The 17,809-nt window shown below is 44.4% G+C and overlaps 2 protein-coding genes across 3 annotated transcripts in view; both read right to left on the bottom strand.

Annotated features, from left to right (window-relative positions):
* Window positions 1-7,174, bottom strand: part of LOC115178149 (venom factor) — a 29,276-nt gene extending 22,102 nt beyond the window's left edge. Inside the window, exons 1-16 of the mRNA XM_029739189.1 lie at window positions 7,059-7,174; window positions 6,789-6,818; window positions 6,556-6,597; window positions 6,423-6,461; window positions 5,985-6,177; window positions 5,570-5,744; window positions 5,354-5,424; window positions 5,139-5,230; window positions 4,760-4,842; window positions 4,494-4,581; window positions 3,843-3,945; window positions 3,588-3,702; window positions 3,207-3,322; window positions 2,769-2,912; window positions 2,124-2,339; window positions 1,016-1,216 (exon numbers count right to left, since the gene is read on the bottom strand). Coding sequence (XP_029595049.1) covers window positions 1,016-1,216; window positions 2,124-2,339; window positions 2,769-2,912; window positions 3,207-3,322; window positions 3,588-3,702; window positions 3,843-3,945; window positions 4,494-4,581; window positions 4,760-4,842; window positions 5,139-5,230; window positions 5,354-5,424; window positions 5,570-5,744; window positions 5,985-6,177; window positions 6,423-6,461; window positions 6,556-6,597; window positions 6,789-6,818; window positions 7,059-7,147 — 1,797 coding nt within the window. The 5' untranslated portion in view covers window positions 7,148-7,174. The remainder of the gene's footprint in view (window positions 1-1,015; window positions 1,217-2,123; window positions 2,340-2,768; window positions 2,913-3,206; window positions 3,323-3,587; window positions 3,703-3,842; window positions 3,946-4,493; window positions 4,582-4,759; window positions 4,843-5,138; window positions 5,231-5,353; window positions 5,425-5,569; window positions 5,745-5,984; window positions 6,178-6,422; window positions 6,462-6,555; window positions 6,598-6,788; window positions 6,819-7,058) is intronic.
* Window positions 7,175-7,590: 416 nt separating this feature from the next.
* Window positions 7,591-13,772, bottom strand: LOC115178148 (coiled-coil domain-containing protein 130 homolog). Of its 2 annotated transcripts, none has more exons than XM_029739187.1 (11): window positions 13,688-13,772; window positions 13,357-13,401; window positions 12,731-12,784; window positions 12,464-12,546; window positions 12,327-12,382; window positions 12,151-12,211; window positions 11,892-12,034; window positions 11,339-11,511; window positions 10,264-10,402; window positions 9,852-10,044; window positions 7,591-8,823 (listed from the first exon to the last, which is right to left on the bottom strand). In XM_029739187.1, exons 2-11 carry the CDS (start codon window positions 13,357-13,359, stop codon window positions 8,430-8,432), a joined length of 1,299 nt encoding a protein of 432 aa, XP_029595047.1. In that variant the 5' UTR covers window positions 13,360-13,401; window positions 13,688-13,772; the 3' UTR covers window positions 7,591-8,429. The 2 variants fall into 2 exon arrangements, with proteins under 2 accessions (XP_029595047.1, XP_029595048.1); XM_029739188.1 differs by lacking the exon at window positions 13,688-13,772 and adding an exon at window positions 13,575-13,671.
* Between the last annotated feature and the right edge of the window lie 4,037 nt (window positions 13,773-17,809).

Genomic DNA, 17,809 nt, shown 5'->3' with positions numbered 1-17,809 from the left:
ATGTCATGCCAATAAAGCGAATTGAAATTGAAATTGAAGAGAGAGAGAGAGTGAGAGCGAGAATGAAATTTGAAATTTCTTTTTTCCATTTGGATCTTCTGTGAGTGTAATGTTTACTGTTAATTTGTATTGTTAACAAACAAAAGTGAAATTATCTACTTCACTTGCTGTGGCAATGTTAACATATGTTTCCCATGCCAATAAAGCCCTTAAATGGAATTGAAATGAGAGGAAAGATAGTGGAACATGAGAAGCTGGTAGTTGAACCCTTTCCCTGGGTGGTAGTACTGTACTCTGGGGGCCTGGAGCCAGCTGGGGGGAGCGGGGGGTAGTACTGTACTCTGGGGGCCTGGAGCCAGCTGGGGGAGCGGGGGGTAGTACTGTACTCTGGGGGCCTGGAGCCAGCTGGGGGGAGAAGGGGGGTAGTACTGTACTCTGGGGGCCTGGAGCCAGCTAGGGGGAGAAGGGGGGTAGTACTGTACTCTGGGGGCCTGGAGCCAGCTGGGGGGAGCGGGGGGTAGTACTGTACTCTGGGGGCCTGGAGCCAGCTGGGGGGAGCGGGGGGTAGTACTGTACTCTGGGGGCCTGGAGCCAGCAGCTGGGGGGAGAAGGGGGGTAGTACTGTACTCTGGGGGCCTGGAGCCAGCTGGGGGGAGCGGGGGGGGGTAGTACTGTACTCTGGGGGCCTGGAGCCAGCTGGGGGGGAAGTACTGCACTCTGGGGGCCTGGAGCCAGCTGGGGGGAGCGGGGGGTTGTTTTGGATTAGTTCATCTAACACGCCATAGGTCTGTCATCACCATGACGTAACCAATCAGGTCCTTCAAAACCAACTGTACTGAAGGATATAGGAGAGAGGACAAAGAAAATATGACTTTGTCCAAACATGACAGTTTGCTTTCGTCTGTACAATCAACATTAATCAGTGATTATGTCAAAGCAGGAGGGAAGGTATCAAGGAAGGAATTAAGGTTGTATTTGAACGTTAAACATATCCTGGGTTGTCCAGTCCACTCACCGTCCCAACACAGGCATCCTCCACATCCACCCACACAGAATCAGCCACCACCTCCGAAGTCCCCGCCCACGGCAGCATGTAGAATGCCACAACGCGAAATGAGGGCATCATCTCCGTGGTAACGGTCAACAGAACGTTGGTCATGTCCTGACCTCCGACCTCTAGTCTCTTGGCAACGATGATTTTGCCCTTGTTCAACACCTGTAGGAGGAGTTTCAGACACACTTCATTTTTTTCACAAAATATTTGCTTTGGTGACAGACAAAGGTACATTTTGAAGACAGAGCTACAACTGTGTAAGCTATATACGGTACCACCACATCGTAGAAAATATAAATATACAGGGGTATCTTGAAAATACTTGATTTTGGATTGTAAAAAATCTGGACCATTTCAGTTTACACTCACCAGCTATTCAATTCAGTTGTATGCTACTCCAGTCTACTATATCCACTCACCAGCTATTCAATTGAGTTGTATGCTACTCCAGTCTACTATATCCACTCACCAGCTATTCAATTCAGTTGTATGCTACTCCATTCTACTATATCCACTCACCAGCTGTTCAATTCAGTTGTATGCTACTCCATTCTACTATATCCACTCACCAGCTGTTCAATTCAGTTGTATGCTACTCCATTCTACTATATCCACTCACCAGCTGTTCAATTCAGTTGTATGCTACTCCATTCTACTATATCCACTCACCAGCTGTTCAATTCAGTTGTATGCTACTCCAGTCTACTATATCCACTCACCAGCTGTTCAATTCAGTTGTATGCTACTCCATTCTACTATATCAACTCACCAGCTGTTCAATTCAACTGTATGCTACTCCATTCTACTATATCAACTCACCAGCTGTTCAATTCAACTGTATGCTACTCCATTCTACTATATCAACTCACCAGCTGTTCAATTCAACTGTATGCTACTCCATTCTACTATATCAACTCACCAGCTGTTCAATTCAGTTGTATGCTATTCCATTCTACTATATCAACTCACCAGCTGTTCAATTCAACTGTATGCTACTCCAGTCTACTATATCCACTCACCAGCTGTTCAATTCAGTTGTATGCTACTCCATTCTACTATATCCACTCACCAGGTATGTGAGGTGAGTGATGAGTTCCCTGTGGGCCTTGTCGGCAGTGTTGATGTGTAGACTGAGGCCAAGGCTCTGCCCCAGAGAGACTGTGGTGGTCCCAGTGGAGATATACAGGTAGTTCTGTCTCTGCCGGTCAAAGGGTGTGTAGGGGTGAAGGGTCATCTGCTGTCTGGCCTGCTGCTCTGGCTGTAGGCCCATCTGTTTGGTCTCAGCCTGTGTGTTTAGGATTTACAGACACACACATAAAAACAAAGACACACACACATGCTCGCACAGCCATACACAGATACACACATACATGGCCACACACACAGGTACACAGAAACAGACAGGCAAAGTTTTGCTTATGAACCCTAAGAACTGATAGTTGTTATAACTGCTTAGGGCATTACTGAGGGTGGATATAGCTGGTTATACTTGATTATAAGCACCATTAGCTCTACTGAGTGTGATTATAGAAGGTTATAGCGGGTTATAGCTGGTTATAAGCCCTGTTAGGGGTACTTACAGTGATGGTCTGCGGGTGTATCGCAGTAAGCATGTTATTATAACTGGTTATAAGCACCATTAGCTCTAGTGAGGGTGGTTATAGCAGGTTATAACAGGTTATAGCTGGTTATAAGCCCTGTTAGCGGTACTCACAGTGATGATCTGAGGGCCTAGCTCAGCAGGCATGTTGATGGCGGTCCTGATGGTGCCACGGTGGCTGGTGATTGGGTTGGCCAGGAGGCTCACCTGGACCGGGACGTTATGAGCCGGGGAACCATCCTGGAAACTCACCTGGATCTGAAGAACAGCGTTAGAACCCGTTAGAAGGTAACCTGATCCACCATCCTGACCACTGCGCTCTCGTTTCTTTTAACAGAATGTAAGCTTATGAGATGAGGATGGTAGAACGAGGCTAGTTAGAGGAACCTGTTAGAGATATAAACACTTTATCCCTGGATCTGAACCAGATTCTCTTATCTCAGAATTATATTATTATATTGCATCTCTATGGCTCTTATCTCCAACGACTTATAATTCATTCAAATAAGGTTGATCCTTTCTGTCTATCAGGCATTGATGTTGTGAGATTACCATGATGTCGAAGGGCAAACCAGGCTTGTAGTACTTTGGTGTGTCTATGAAGGAGAGGACGTAAGGGGACTCCACTATCTTAATACCAGACTTCTCTGCCTCCACCAGGTCACTGCCTATAGAGGAGTAGAAAGATACAAGACTGTGTTAGCCCGCTGAGTCAAAGTTTAGGCATTAGCTTGGGGAGCTACCACAAGTCTTTACGTCTCAAGCAAGGTTTTAAATCAATCCTACCATAGTTTGATCGACTGGGTTCTAACCTAGGCATTAGCTTGGGAAGCTAACGTGAGTCATCAGGTTTTGGATAGCCTGCATCTGACCTTTTTCATTTGAAGGTCCATTGTAATTTAATTCAACTCAATAAAACTTTATTGACCTTACCTGATTTGGTCAGCACTGAGGCCTTGACGTAAATAGAGCTTCCAACTAGGGAGCTGAGGTCAGGGTAGGCCTTCCTGATCTCCGCCATGGTCAATGTAGCGGTGCCTTGCTGCAGCTGAAATGAAGGAAGGAAAATGGCAGTTGTTGTTGTATGTTTACACTGAATTGATCTTCCTTTGATGTGTGAGGTGTGTATGACTTTAAGTTGTGGAAAGGGTCTAGCACTTCATAATGTAGTGTACTACCAGTACTCACATTGGTGACCTGCTTGACCGACGGTAACCTCCTCTTCTCCTTGTTCACCTCCACCCCAAACATCACGTAGGCCGTTCCCTGGACATCTTCACCATACAGGTATCTGTGACCAAAGAAATACAATTACTAGAACGGCCTCACCACACAGGTAGCTGTGACCATAGAAATACAATTACTAGAACGGCCTCACCATACAGGTAGCTGTGACCATAGAAATACAATTACTAGAACAGCCTCACCATACAGGTAGCTGTGACCATAGAGCTAGAATTACTCGAACTGACATTTCCATTCAAGTCAACAGTCGTTCTATGATGGGTGAGCTATTTTTACAATTATCCATTATCACAACTATTATTACAGTGTTAATGCCGCTTTCACATTCTGTCGAGAAATTGACATTTCCGACTTGCTTACTCGTTGTAGAACGATGATACCCGAGTTTCCCACTTGGGAAGTATCAGAATCAACCAATAGGAAGCTCTCCGCAAATAACTTAGGTTCATTTTAACTCCGAGGTGCCGAGTATCCGAAATGTCATGAACGCGGCATTAGTAACACTTTGTCTGAAGGGTACCTACATAAGGGTTTCATAAGCCATACATAATACATTAATAAGCAATACAGTAGGTTTACATTAGTGTTACTAACCTGGCTGTGATCTCCACCACAAGCTCAGTATCATCCAGACTGAGGAAGGGTTTCTTGGGAGTCAGTGTGACATTGAAAGCAGGCAGCACTGCAACAGAGCATCGTGTTAGCTCCCCAAGCTTCTGCCCAGGCTTTAGCTCAACGATTAATAATATGGATAAGAATATGGAGAGGGAACCACGTTGAATGACATACAGGCACGTGCACACACACACACACACACACACACACACACATATATATATTTACAAAGCTCTTCCACTTACCGTATTTCTTCACCTCAAACTCACTACTGAATTTGTTCTGTTGCCAGTTGTCAAATTTTGCAATGATCTTCCACGTTCCCTCACTATGACATACACACACAAACACAAACACACACACACACGTATTAGCATTAGTAAATGGCAGTAGGATAGTGGTAACACTTTGTATGAACATCCTCTTCATACACTATTCCAAGCACATTTATAACAGCTTATGAGTTATAACTACTCATAATGACTACATTCATAGAGCATTATGACCAGGCGGCATAATGATTTATAAAGTAAAGTGTTCCATATTTGAAAACCAGGCTAGAATCCTCATACCAGGCTAGAATCCTCATACCAGGCTAGAAACTTCATGATGCTCTTGACTTACTTGACTATGTCAGGTAGAACGTGAGTATCAGCAAAGATTCCATTATTGGCTCTGGTCCTGGAGATCTGTTTCACTACGACGCCGTCTGAATTCTGACACACACACACACACACCTTAAATCGTATGCAATACTTTATTTCTAAAACATAATGAAGTGTTACTTTATATAATTTAAGACATGTAGGCTAACGGGCATGTGATGAACTTTTAGCTACCTGGAATTCAATGGTGATGGAGCCGTTGAAGGCCTGGAAAGTAGGTGTAGACACAAAGGCCCTGCATAGTACTGCAGAGAGAGAGAGAGAGCAGGAGAGAGATCAGACAGACAAATAAAGAGAGTGACGCCTTTCATCATTCACATGAACCTAACATGTCATTGAGAACACTTTCTTTTTCTCTCTCCCTCCCTCTCCCTCCCTCATCCCCCTCACCAGTGTCTCCAGGTTTGTAGAGGGGCTTGTCTGTCTGGATGAAGATGTATCCAGAGTGGAAGGAGACCATGACCACCTGTTCAGCTACATGGTAGCCCCCAAACTCCGCTTTCACATACACATACTGGTTCCTGGAGGACTCCTCATTCCCCTTGTCCAGATGCTCTGAAGGGAGCTGGGAGGGGAAGGATTTTATAAGCAGATATTAGCCTTTATAATGTCTTGGAGGTTCAGTCAAAATGGCAGTTATTTATTCTGGATCATTAAGACAGTATAATAAGGCATTATAAGGGGGACATTCATACTCATGACAAGTCTTAATCCCCTGTATGGTCTACTCTTGAGGGTGTGGTGAATTGAACTGAATCTAAAGGAATCGCCTGTATGATCTTGAGGGTGTAGTGAATTGAATCACCTTTATGATCTTGAGGGTGTGGTAGCTGTTCGCCGGGCCGAGTGTGACAGTGTCCTGCAGGAGCCGGTACCTCCTCTCCGGGTAGTTATCGACTGTTATAGTGACGGTGACAGGGCTGTCGAGGCCATGGGACTCTAAATAGATAGACTCCTCACTGTCTGTTCTCAGAATGTTAGGGGCTAGGAGGATAAACCTGGGGCGAGGGATGGGAGGGGGACAAGAGAGGAGGCGAGGGAGGGGGGACAAGAGAGAGGAGAAGGGATGAGAGGGAGAACAGGGAGAGGATTAAGGAGGGAGAGGAAGAGAGTGAGAAGATAAAAAATAAAAAAGTTAAATCTTACCCATTTGGCAAACTTTGACATGCATACAGTAGAGTAGTATTTTAGTAACCGAAAGGGGTGCCTTTTGTGTTTATCTGGATACATTTGGGAACACTACCTTGGTTCCAGACTGGTGTGGTCCTTTGGATTTCTTTTACTGTAAATAAATGAAGCATTGTTTTTTCCTTTAATGCCAACATTTGGTAGTGCGACATGGAGGTTCAACAAGGTAGAGAAGATTCTGTACTTACTCATGAAGACCAAAATACATGTCTTGGTCCATATATTGAAATCTGAATGGGCACATTTGAGTGTTGTATACATTTCAGAGAATTGCAATTGTTCTTACTGATATTACTAATAATACATTATTGATCATTATGATAACATATTGCAGTTACGTGTGAATTAGGAATATAGTGAATATTTAGATTTGGGCTGAATTAGAATGAATAATTAGAATTTTACAGATCATAGACCCTACCGGCGGTGACTCCATGAACCCAGTCGCATCCTAAAAAGTTGAGAAATACATCTGTTAAAAATGTATAAGTCAGGGACTAGTTTAAAACAGCCCAGAAGCAAGTAAAAAATAACTATATTTTAGTATTTTGATTAGCCCACTGTGTAATATAGAACCCCAAGAAATCGTGTCTGTCAGCAGTCAAGTTTAAGAAATAGCACTTTTAGTAGATAGCAAAAACTTAGTACGCTCTACGGCAGCAAAATGAAAAGTTGAGAAAGGAAACCTTACCGTTCTCGGTGTGGGTTGTTGAATATTTGGGCGCAACAGCTACAGAAAACGCAAAGCAACAAAACGTGGAGCAGTGTTCCCGCCGCCATTCTGAGAGTGTATGGAACTAAACTCTCATGACACTGGGGACAGAACTCTTTCACACAGAGACAAACCCCCCCCCTCCCCCAGAGCCCAGCCCCCAAAGAGTGTACCATTTTGGCAGACTATATTCAAGCAATACCCATCCTTTTTTTTTAAATTGGTGAATACAATTGCTAACCAAATGCAGCTAAGCTTCACATATGCTAAGAGGTCAGTTGCTTTTGTAATCCTGTAACATAACCTAAAAAGTATGCCTCCTCTGTGTGTGTGTGTGTGTGTGTGTGTGTGTGTAGCAAAGACAGAGAACATTTGATATTTCCAATATGAATCATACATCACTGGGATCCATGGCTGCACATTATTGTCTAAGTTATCTTGATCATGGCTTATAGTTTCTATAAACTAAAAAAATAAGAAGTAAGTAAAATAAGAAAATACAAACGCGACATTGATTTACAGCGAGACCTGTAAAGGACCGGATATTTATCAGATTAAATTAAATGTACATGTATTTCCAAGAGCAGCGTGGACATACACTGCATATCAGAGGACAACGGTCTTCAATGACATTCGCATAATCACTCCAATCTGTATAATACACGACTTCTACACAAATCAATAAAACTGGAAAATAACTTCTCGTCCATGGTTATTTATGGTGAAAAAATTCCGTTGTCACACACTTTGTGTTGTTAATACATACTGTACCTTCAGTCCCAGTCACGCACACACACATTTTGGCCATAGAGCAAACTGACTTGTAGCCTGTTTACACCAGACTGAATGCAGGGCTCACCATTGTTTAAATACACATAGAAAGTGGGTACACATGGATGTGCATCACAATGGGAAAATATACATCAAACTGGAGACAACCTAGTCATTTTGAATACATTCTATTGAAACAGAAGCGCTACTGTACCTAGCAGAATAGTGTAGCAGCGATTGCTAACTAAACAATTTTAGCAGGCTAGCTTATCATTTTAGCTAACTATGGGGCAAAACAATTCACAAATGTACTGTTAATTAGCCACCGCAAAATCTCTTTTGCTAGCAAACACTGCAAGGGGTTCTATGACATCTCCACTTTCCAAGAATATTGAGCTCAGCATTCAGTCTGTTTCAACCAGGCTAAAGGTCTTGTTTCTCTAACACAAAGTCAACAGTCCATCCTCATACTCCTAGGTCTGGCTTCAGGGTGATGTTTACCGTAGGTACAGATCTAGGATCAGATTCCCCTCCGCCAACCTTAACCATTAGTGGAGGAAAGTCAAAACTGAGTCAAGATCAGCGTCTAGGGGAAACTTCAACCAACACCCCGGGGTCTGAGTCGGAGTCACTGTAGTCTGCAACCAGTGACGTCCTCAACACCCCAGAGCGACTACTGTCATGGTCCTCCAGCACTGTCCCACAATCCTCTCCTTTCGATTGTCCTCTGTCTTCTGTGGTGGTGTTAAGAATCTGCATCTCCAGAGATCTCATGTGAGTTTCAACCATTTCCTGTCCCTGCTCAGGCTGTGCAACTCCCAAATCTGTCCCCCCAGTCCTTTGTGTTTGTGCAACGTGTAACTCCTTCCCCTCCGACGAGAGACTGTTTCCTAGATCATTGGTTCCTGGGTCTGATTTCCTGCGTGTGACTGTAGCGCAGGCCTCTGGTTTGTTCCCAGAGCCCTCGGTCCTCCTGTGGATAACCACACACACACTATCAATCAACTGTGTAGCAAATATGGTGAACCCACTGCAACAGGTTAGCACAACAAAAAGATGGCTTAGGTTACATAAACATTACTGGGCCTGTTTTCACAAAGCATTTCAGAGTAGGAGTACTGATCTCGGGTCAGGTCCCTCCTGTCCATGTAATCTTCAGATGGGGCCACAGTGTCTTCTGATCCCTCCTGTCTCAGCCTCCAGTATTTATGCTGCAGTAGTTTATGTGTCGGGGGGCTAGGGTCAGTCTGTTACATCTGGAGTATTCTCTTGTCTTATCCGGTGTCCTGTGTGAATTTAAATATGCTCTCTCTAATTCTCTCTTTCTCTCTTTCTTTCTTTCTTTCTTTCTCTCTCTCAGAGGACCTGAGCCCTAGGACCATGCCTCGGGACTACCTGGCATGATGACTCCTTGCTGTCCCCAGTCCACCTGGCCATGCTGCTGCTCCAGTTTCAACTGTTCTGCCTGCGGCTACGGAACCCTGACCTGTTCACCAGACGTGCTTGTTGCACCCTCGACAACTTCTATGATTATTATTATTTGACCATGCTGGTCATTTATGAACATTTTAACATCTTGACCATGTTCTGTTATAATATCCACCCGGCACAGCCAGAAGAGGACTGGCCACCCCTCATAGCCTGGTTCCTCTCTAGGTTTCTTCCTAGGTTTTTGGCCTTTCTAGGGAGTTTTTCCTAGGGAGTTTTTCCTAGCCACCGTGCTTCTTTCACATGCATTGCTTGCTGTTTGGGGTTTTAGGCTGGGTTTCTGTACAGCACTTTGAGATTTCAGCTGATATACGAAGGGCTATATAAATACATTTGATTTGATCTTATTCATTATGATCTAGAAGGGAAAACTGATTCATACTTTATGATGTTGATAGATCCACTAAGATTCATGTAAACTGTGAAGTCTATTTAGTTGTGTGTTGGGCCCAAGGAAGATTATCTGTCGTCGTTGGCGTCAGCTAATGGGGAAATTCTAATTCATTGACCTACCTCCTTATGAGACTGTGTGGGTTAGGGGAGGAGGCTTGGGGACCCAGTGCTTTGGCCACAGCAGCACCTTTCCCCTGTAGGCCCAGCTTGTGGAGTAGGCTGCCTGCAGCGCTACCTGGTGGCAAAGTGGGGGAACTGAACCAGGAGCGGCTAGAGATCTCCTTTCGCTTGTAGTTCTGCCTGTCATCGTAGGCTAGAGGAAGGGGATGAAGACAGGAGGAGGCATGGTGTTCTTTAATGAAAAAGTAGTGTGTGTGTGTATGTAGTTTGTGTGTGCGCTTGCCTGTGTTATAGTGTGTATGAACAGTGTGTGATTGAGAGAGTCTGGTTTAGAGCGCATTATTATTCTCTCTGTGTGTGTGTGTGTGTGTGTGTGTGTGTGTGTGGGTGTGGGGTGTACATGCCCACTTACAGTCAGGAGCTGTGTAGGTGAGCAGTGCTGCTAGTTTCTTGTCCTCCTCTTTCTCAGGCAGCAGAGGGATGGACAGATTTGTTCTCTTTCTCACAGCGTTGTCTTTCTCCTCCTCCTCCTCCATCACTTTCTTCTCAGTCTGTGTATTAGATCAGTGGAGATGAACAGTTAGGCAGTAGCCCTAAAGACAGAGCTACACCTATCCACCCTATTCACCCAACGTACATGCTATCCATTTACACGAGTCCCATTGAGCTACATCTCTTTTACAAGGGGCTTCTCACATCCTCGCCGCCTTTTAATCCATACTGGAGGAAAAACCTCCAAGGTCCCGCCACACTGACCTACTTCTCCAATGCGTTTTAAGGAGGCAAGGACATAGGATACGAGGAATCAAGGTAAGACTATTTGACAAAGAGTCCGAGTAATTCCATGGGCGAATCCCAATCCTCTCCCTTTCCTCCTGAAGTGTGCACTCGTTCACTACTCCCCACAAATGTGGCTCAGTTGGTAGAGCATGGTGTTTGCAACGCCAGCATGGTGTGTGCAACACCAGGGTTGTGGGTTCGATTCCCACGGGGGGGCCAGTACAAAAAATAAATTAATAAATAAAAATATGCATGAAATGAAATGTATGCATTCACTACTGTAAGTCGCTCTGGATAAGAGCGTCTGCTAAATGACTAAAATGTAAATGTAAAAGCATTGGATTGGTGTAGGCATGGGGTAAACTAGAGGGAGGTGAACAAGTGTACACTTCAGGAGAAGGGTAGAGAATCTAAATGTGGCCTCTTGAGTGCATTGTAAATTGTAATTACTTCGCTACTATGGCCCATTTATTGCCTTACCTCCTCACGCCATTTGCACACACTGTATATAGACTTTCTTTTTTTCTATTGTGTTATTGACTGTACAGTTGTTTATTCCATGTGTAACTCTGTGTTGTTTATGTGGCACTGCTTTGCTTTATCTTGGCCATGTCGCAGTTGTAAATGAGAACTTGTTCTCAACTAGCCTACCTGGTTAAATAAAATAAATAAACAATTATGATCTGAATACAGTGCAGTGCATTTACCCTGAACTTCCTGCGGAGCTTGCTGTTGAGTATGAAGTCGTCCTTCCATCCAGCCTGGTGATCCTGTAGCTCAGACAGAGAGGGAAGAGCCTTCCTCAGTTTCTCCTTGTCCTTACCACCGTGGTCCAGCTTATACATGGGGTCTGTCTCTAACTTCTCCTTCTCACTACGCTCTGGGGAGACACACAGAGGGAGCAGGGATGGGAAAGGAGGAGGGGGGGTGGAGAGAGGGAAATAAGTGGGGTAGGTGAGAAAAGAAGAGAGCACATGAGAGAGATAAAGAAAGGGAAGACAATGAGGCCTAAGAAAGACAAGACACAGGAATGGAGGAATAAATGAACTGATATCAATAGTGCCATTGTTGGAAGAGAATTGGAGTCCATTCTGTTTTGGGGTTTGACGTATTAAAGAATAAGAGGTCACTAAAAGGTCGCTGAGAGGTCAAATGTCATTAGTTGCCAGGGATGAGGATGTTCGTTGACGGCCATATCCCATCCTTCCTCTCACACACACACCTAACAGAATGTAAGGTCAACGAGGAGAAATTAGTTACCTGTAGTGAGGATCTGTTCATTGTCAGCCATGTCCCATCTCTCCTCCTTCCGCTGCGCACCGCACACGATGACGTAATCACAGGTGGCCGGGTCTGTCTGCATCTCAATGTAGTTCACACACAGGTGACACTTCATCCGGAACCTGAAGAGGAGCACACAGGTAAACCAACACAGATGTATGTATTGGCCTTCAGTGTGTGTGTGTGTGTGTGTGTGTGTGTGTGTGTGTGTGTGTGATTGAGATGTGTCTGGTCTTACCTGTAGATTGGCGTGGTGTAGTAGTTCCCCACTTTCTTCTTCTCAGCGTTATAACGTACACCTGAGTGACACAAATGTATGATAAGAAATGGTTGTAATTAATTATGTTTCTGAAAAAGGAAAACGTATAGCAACTTGCTGGAAAACTGAGAATGGAAGAGAGAGAGCGAGTTTACCCATGCCGATGTGATTCTTGCAGCCATCACACCAGATATTATAGGGCATCTCAAACCTGTGTAAATACATAGACAAGAGTCAGTTTCCTGTAACCCATCAAACTACTGAATTTGATGTGTGTGTTTGTGTTACTGACCGGATGATGAGGATACCCTGGGACAGTTTCCTGGCCCTCTCTCGTAGAGCATGGGTTCCATGGTAACCATTGAGGGAGCCATGCTAGAGAGAGGGAGGGGGGAGAAATGGAAGTGGGGGGGGGAATGGAAGGGGGGGGAAAGAAAGTGAGAAAAGAGTCAGCGTGAGAACAGGTTAAAAGAGGCTCACGTGTAGAATGATTTCTTAACTCCATTAACCTATCGCGCATCTATTATTATATGTGATGATAGTCAGTAGTCATATTTACCTTCTGTGGGTCGAAGTCCGGAGGGTAGTAATGGTTTTGTCCTTTCCTCTCACCCTGAGAAAGGAGACATGGAAAAAGAGGAAAGTGTGAACATTGTTACGTTACAGTAACATATTCGGTTTTCTTACATGGATAAGGGAAAGGGGGAACACCTAGTCAGTATTCAACACACTAGTAGCTAACAGTGTCTTTGGAAAATGTGGTCTTTTGTCCACCACTGGTGGCACCAGCTTTTCTCTACATAGATAAGGGGAAGGGGGAATAACTAGTCATTGTACAACTCCCGCATTTAACCCAACCTTTCTGAATCAGATAGGTGCTGCCTTTTAATCGACATCCTCGTCACGGCGCCTGGTGAGCAGTTGTTGTTGGGGGTTAACTGCCTTGCTCAAGGGAAGAACGGCAGATTTTTCCACCTTGCCGGCTCGGGGGTTCGAAACAGCGACCTTTCAGTTGCTTGCCCAACGCTCTTAACAGCAAGGCTACCTGCCGCTCCAGTGGGGCTTCCTCACTGAGGAAACCTGGTGCCACCAGTGGTGGACAAATACTAACAGAGCTAATTTTACAAGGACACTAATGTTAGCTACTAGTGTGTTGAACACATTTTGATGTGCCTGGCGACTTACCATGTTGTTAGCTTGTACAGCGCACTAGAAGATAGCCTTTGTCACCTAGGGGAGAAAACACAGGGTCATATCTTCGTTTTTGGGTTTACAAATGTTTGCACACCTTGAAGTTAGCCATCTAACTTAGACGTTCGAAATAATATAGCTTATTTGCAAGCACAACTGCTTGCATAGCTAACTAGCTCACGCTACCATCTTGAATAATAAGCCAAACAAACGTTTTAGGAATGTAACAGGAGATGTGTGCCCATAATTAACACGAATTGTAACCGAAACATAACTGTTTTCGAAGAAAAACAATTGAGATATCACAAAGTAGCTTGTTCCTTACTGTTTTCCAAAGCGTTAGCTAGCAGGACAAAATCGACAACAGTGCATACACAAAAACGTCACTTCCGTTTTGTGAGAAACGTCACACATTGGGGTCTGCTTTTTTTATCGTCTCTGATTAATTGTGCTTGTACAAAGACCTCTACTTTTTGTGAAGAAATTTTCGTATACTTATTTTTGTACCCCAAGACCCATTGGAAAAGTCCACAACTATGACAATTCACCTTTTTACCTCCTTCCTCTGTTGTAAGTTGTTATGATCAAAACCAGAGCGTCTATCAAAGTGAAGGGACATGGGCAGTCAGGAGACAGGCCAAAACTCCTGGATAATATCAACATAACTCAGTTAGCATAGGCCTACTCACACATGGCACTGGACTCTGGAGAAACCTCAGACTGTATGTGTCTGCCAGGGGGTTATAACTAGAGTTTCGACCTGATGGATGTGCCAGAGACGTGAGGGATACCCACTACAGGTGTCTCCCTTAACAGAGAGAAGAAAATACATTCTCTCCATAATCATTCTATTCTGGATCTTGGTCTGACCTGGGTCAATACAGTATGTAAAATAGGCCTAGGCCCTACTTACATGACCATGATTAAACCAGACTGTCTCTCCAGCTTTGAAAGGATTTCTTTTGAGTTGCACATATCTCTGAATAATGAAATGTTTCCCCCACCAAAAAAGATTACAAAAGTAGCTTTTTAGGCTACTGACTTCTGTGTCAATTTGTACCTACCCCTCACTCTCACTGTTTTCCTTTTTAATAAAAGCAATGACTACATTGGAAGAAAAGAGGCATGGCCAGAGAAGAGGTCTGGGAAAATGATGGGCTACTGTCTATTAAGGATCAGGTGATTAGGACTGGAGGGAGGGATGCAGGGTAAGGAATGGAAGGGAGAGATCAGGGATACAGCAAGAAGGATGGAGGGAGGGAGGGATGGATAAAGTGAGAGGGGGATGGAGATGTTGTGGGTGGAAGGAGGGAGGGATCAGGGATAGAGCGAGACTCAAAAAGGATGGATGGAGAAAGAGATGCTCAGGGTGGATGGAGGGGGGAATGGAGACAGATGGATGGATAGAGAGAAAGAGATTCTCGGGGCAGGTGTCTATCTGATCCAGATTTACGTTGTAAACAGCATTCCGAAGTTTGATATTCTGTGGCATTGAGTTTGACATTCCATGGATAAATCCCCTTAGAATGCTTCCCATTACAGGAACGCTGCTCCCATCTAACATTCCTGCCCGGCACAGACAGACAGGCCCTATATGGGCTGACCCAGAGAGACCAGCCCTCTCCGCGGTCCAACCACCGCCAGGAATACACAAGCCAGCAATGCTCAGGAAGAGACATCGATCTGACCTGTCTGTCTATCAGTCTGTTAGTACCATGGATCCATCCCTTCTTCCCTCCATCAGTACATGTCTCTATCACTCTATCAGTCTGTCCAGTGGATCCCTCCATGATCTAGGCCTAGATTACTCTATCATTCTATCAGTCTGATAGAACGGATCCCTCCTCCTCTAGGCCTAGATTACTCTATCATTCTATCAGTCTGATAGAAAGGATCCCTCCTCCTCTAGGCCTAGATTACTCTATCATTCTATCAGTCTGATAGAAAGGATCCCTCCTCCTCTAGGCCTAGATTACTCTATCATTCTATCAGTCTGATAGAAAGGATCCCTCCTCCTCTAGGCCTAGATTACTCTATCATTCTATCAGTCTGATAGAACGGATCCCTCCTCCTCTAGGCCTAGATTACTCTATCATTCTATCAGTCTGATAGAAAGGATCCCTCCTCCTCTAGGCCTAGATTACTCTATCATTCTATCAGTCTGATAGAAAGGATCCCTCCTCCTCTAGGCCTAGATTACTCTATCATTCTATCAGTCTGATAGAAAGGATCCCTCCTCCTCTAGGCCTAGATTACTCTATCATTCTATCAGTCTGATAGAACGGATCCCTCCTCCTCTAGGCCTAGATTACTCTATCATTCTATCAGTCTGATAGAACGGATCCCTCCTCCTCTAGGCCTAGATTACTCTATCATTCTATCAGTCTGATAGAAAGGATCCCTCCTCCTCTAGGCCTAGATTACTCTATCATTCTATCAGTCTGATAGAAAGGATCCCTCCTCCTCTAGGCCTAGATTACTCTATCATTCTATCAGTCTGATAGAAAGGATCCCTCCTCCTCTAGGCCTAAATGGGTCTATCAGCCTGTCAATGGGACATCTCAGAGAGTGATATGTCTATTGCCAGGAATTTACAGACAGCAACCTCAGGAATAGCTCTCTCCTAAACCAGTAGAAGCCCTTACAGAGTAGGATAAGTTCCCTCTAGTCATGGTCAGTTTTGCATCTTTCTCCCTTAATGGTTTAACTTAGCAGGCCATGTTGGGGGGACTTTAGCTCAGTCGGTCCTAGAACTGTGCTTAGAGAGCCTGTTGCACCATCGAACAACACTGTAAGCCCATCAGACAAAGACAGGCAGACTCTGAACCCTTCCAAGAAAGTTTATCTTTATTTACTGCTCTACACCAAACGTTAGGAGAAGAGATTTGAAACAAATGTGTTTCCACTGATCCCTACAGGGCCTGATCCAGTGGTGTTTTGAACCTGGGCCAAGCAGTCTGGTAGAGTTGCAGGACGAAAGACTGCTCTAAGATCAGTTGATGTATGTTTCTCTGAGGTTAATGGTTAAGATTTGGCAGAGTGAGACTGATCCAGAGTGGCATTATCTGATGTTGAAAGGTCTGTAGATCCCCTATAAACAAGTCACCTTCACAGTAGATAAGCTGCGTAAGGTAGAGGCTGGACACAAGGTAGCCAATGAGCAATGCTCAACATTGTTATCAGACATTACTACAGTGCACAATTAGTAACACCATCAACCATTGGCTAGGTGTAAGGAAGAAAGATATGACACTGCAGTGACGGGCCATCCTAGATGTTTTTGTGATGAAGGCATCATGTCGAATCAGGATGACCGCCGTTTAACTCAGAGCTTTCTCTCCAGGTGAGACATCAGCACTAAGAGACGGAATACAGAAAGAAGCTCGGAATACACATTCATCTTCCGGTTAATCCTCTCGGAAAACATGGAGCGTGAGAGGGCAAAGGGCCTGACACATACCTTCCACCTCCCGCCCGGAGAAAAGGATGAAGATGGAGAGAGAACGAGGGAGGAGAAGGAGGAGGAGGGATACAGTGATAGAACAATCCCCTTGGTATTTCTCTTGAAGATAAGGTCTGGAATTTAAAGATGTCTCAGTTGGAGAGGAATGAGAAGAATCTGACAACAGTATCATGTATGGAAAAAATAACTCATATAGGCCTATACAGACAATGGTGTATCATGCATATAATATGAAACAAATGTATATTACACTTGGTCTTTCGCATAGGGTATTTGGAAATGATCACTTTTAGCCCAGCAAGGCCATAGCGTCAGCTCGGTTTAATTGACAAGTGTCTCAGCTGCTTGTTTGAATACCAGAAGGCAAAAAGACACCAGCCAGCGGACGACAATGTCTGTGAGTGTTGTCTGTGTCTGTGCTCCTTCTCAGTATACAAAATTGGACACATGGTTTGCTGTAACCATGCTTACTCACATCATTTTTCCCTCTTGAGTTGTAGGCTAAGTCACTGCCTATACCATGTACCATTCAGTAGCTGAGGGCATCTACACATTCCTGCACGGTCAACATGTTCAATCCCAAAGCCTCTCAAGTCTTCCTAATTCTGTCATCACTGATTCCAGACAGTAACATAAATACATCAGATTGTATCTGATCGTACTTCTGATTTTTCTGCCATCACACCTTAGTTGTTACTGAGGTATTCTCCCTCTCCTGGCCTAGTGCTACACTACATACAGTAGACCTACCATCACACCTTAGTTGTTACTGAGGTATTCTCCCTCTCCTGGCCTGGTGCTACACTACATACAGTATACCTACCATCACACCTTAGTTGTTACTGAGGTATTCTCCCTCTCCTGGCCTAGTGCTACACTACATACAGTAGACCTACCATCACACCTTAGCTGTTTCTGAGGTATTCTCCCTCTCCTACTCTGGTGCTTCACTACATACAGTAGACCTACCATCACACCTTAGTT

This window comes from Salmo trutta, chromosome 38, assembly GCF_901001165.1.
Source record: "Salmo trutta chromosome 38, fSalTru1.1, whole genome shotgun sequence".
Taxonomy (NCBI): domain Eukaryota; kingdom Metazoa; phylum Chordata; class Actinopteri; order Salmoniformes; family Salmonidae; genus Salmo; species Salmo trutta.
This window is presented reverse-complemented; position numbering and strand designations above follow the sequence as displayed.

Excerpts from the sequence above, each read along its gene's own strand:
- LOC115178148 (XM_029739187.1), bottom strand. Across the intron at positions 12,547-12,730 it reads CGGACTTCGACCCACAGAAG|CATGGCTCCCTCAATGGTTA; the intron begins GTAAATATGACT and ends CCCTCTCTCTAG. Across the intron at positions 12,035-12,150 it reads TACACCACGCCAATCTACAG|GTTCCGGATGAAGTGTCACC; the intron begins GTAAGACCAGAC and ends GCTCCTCTTCAG.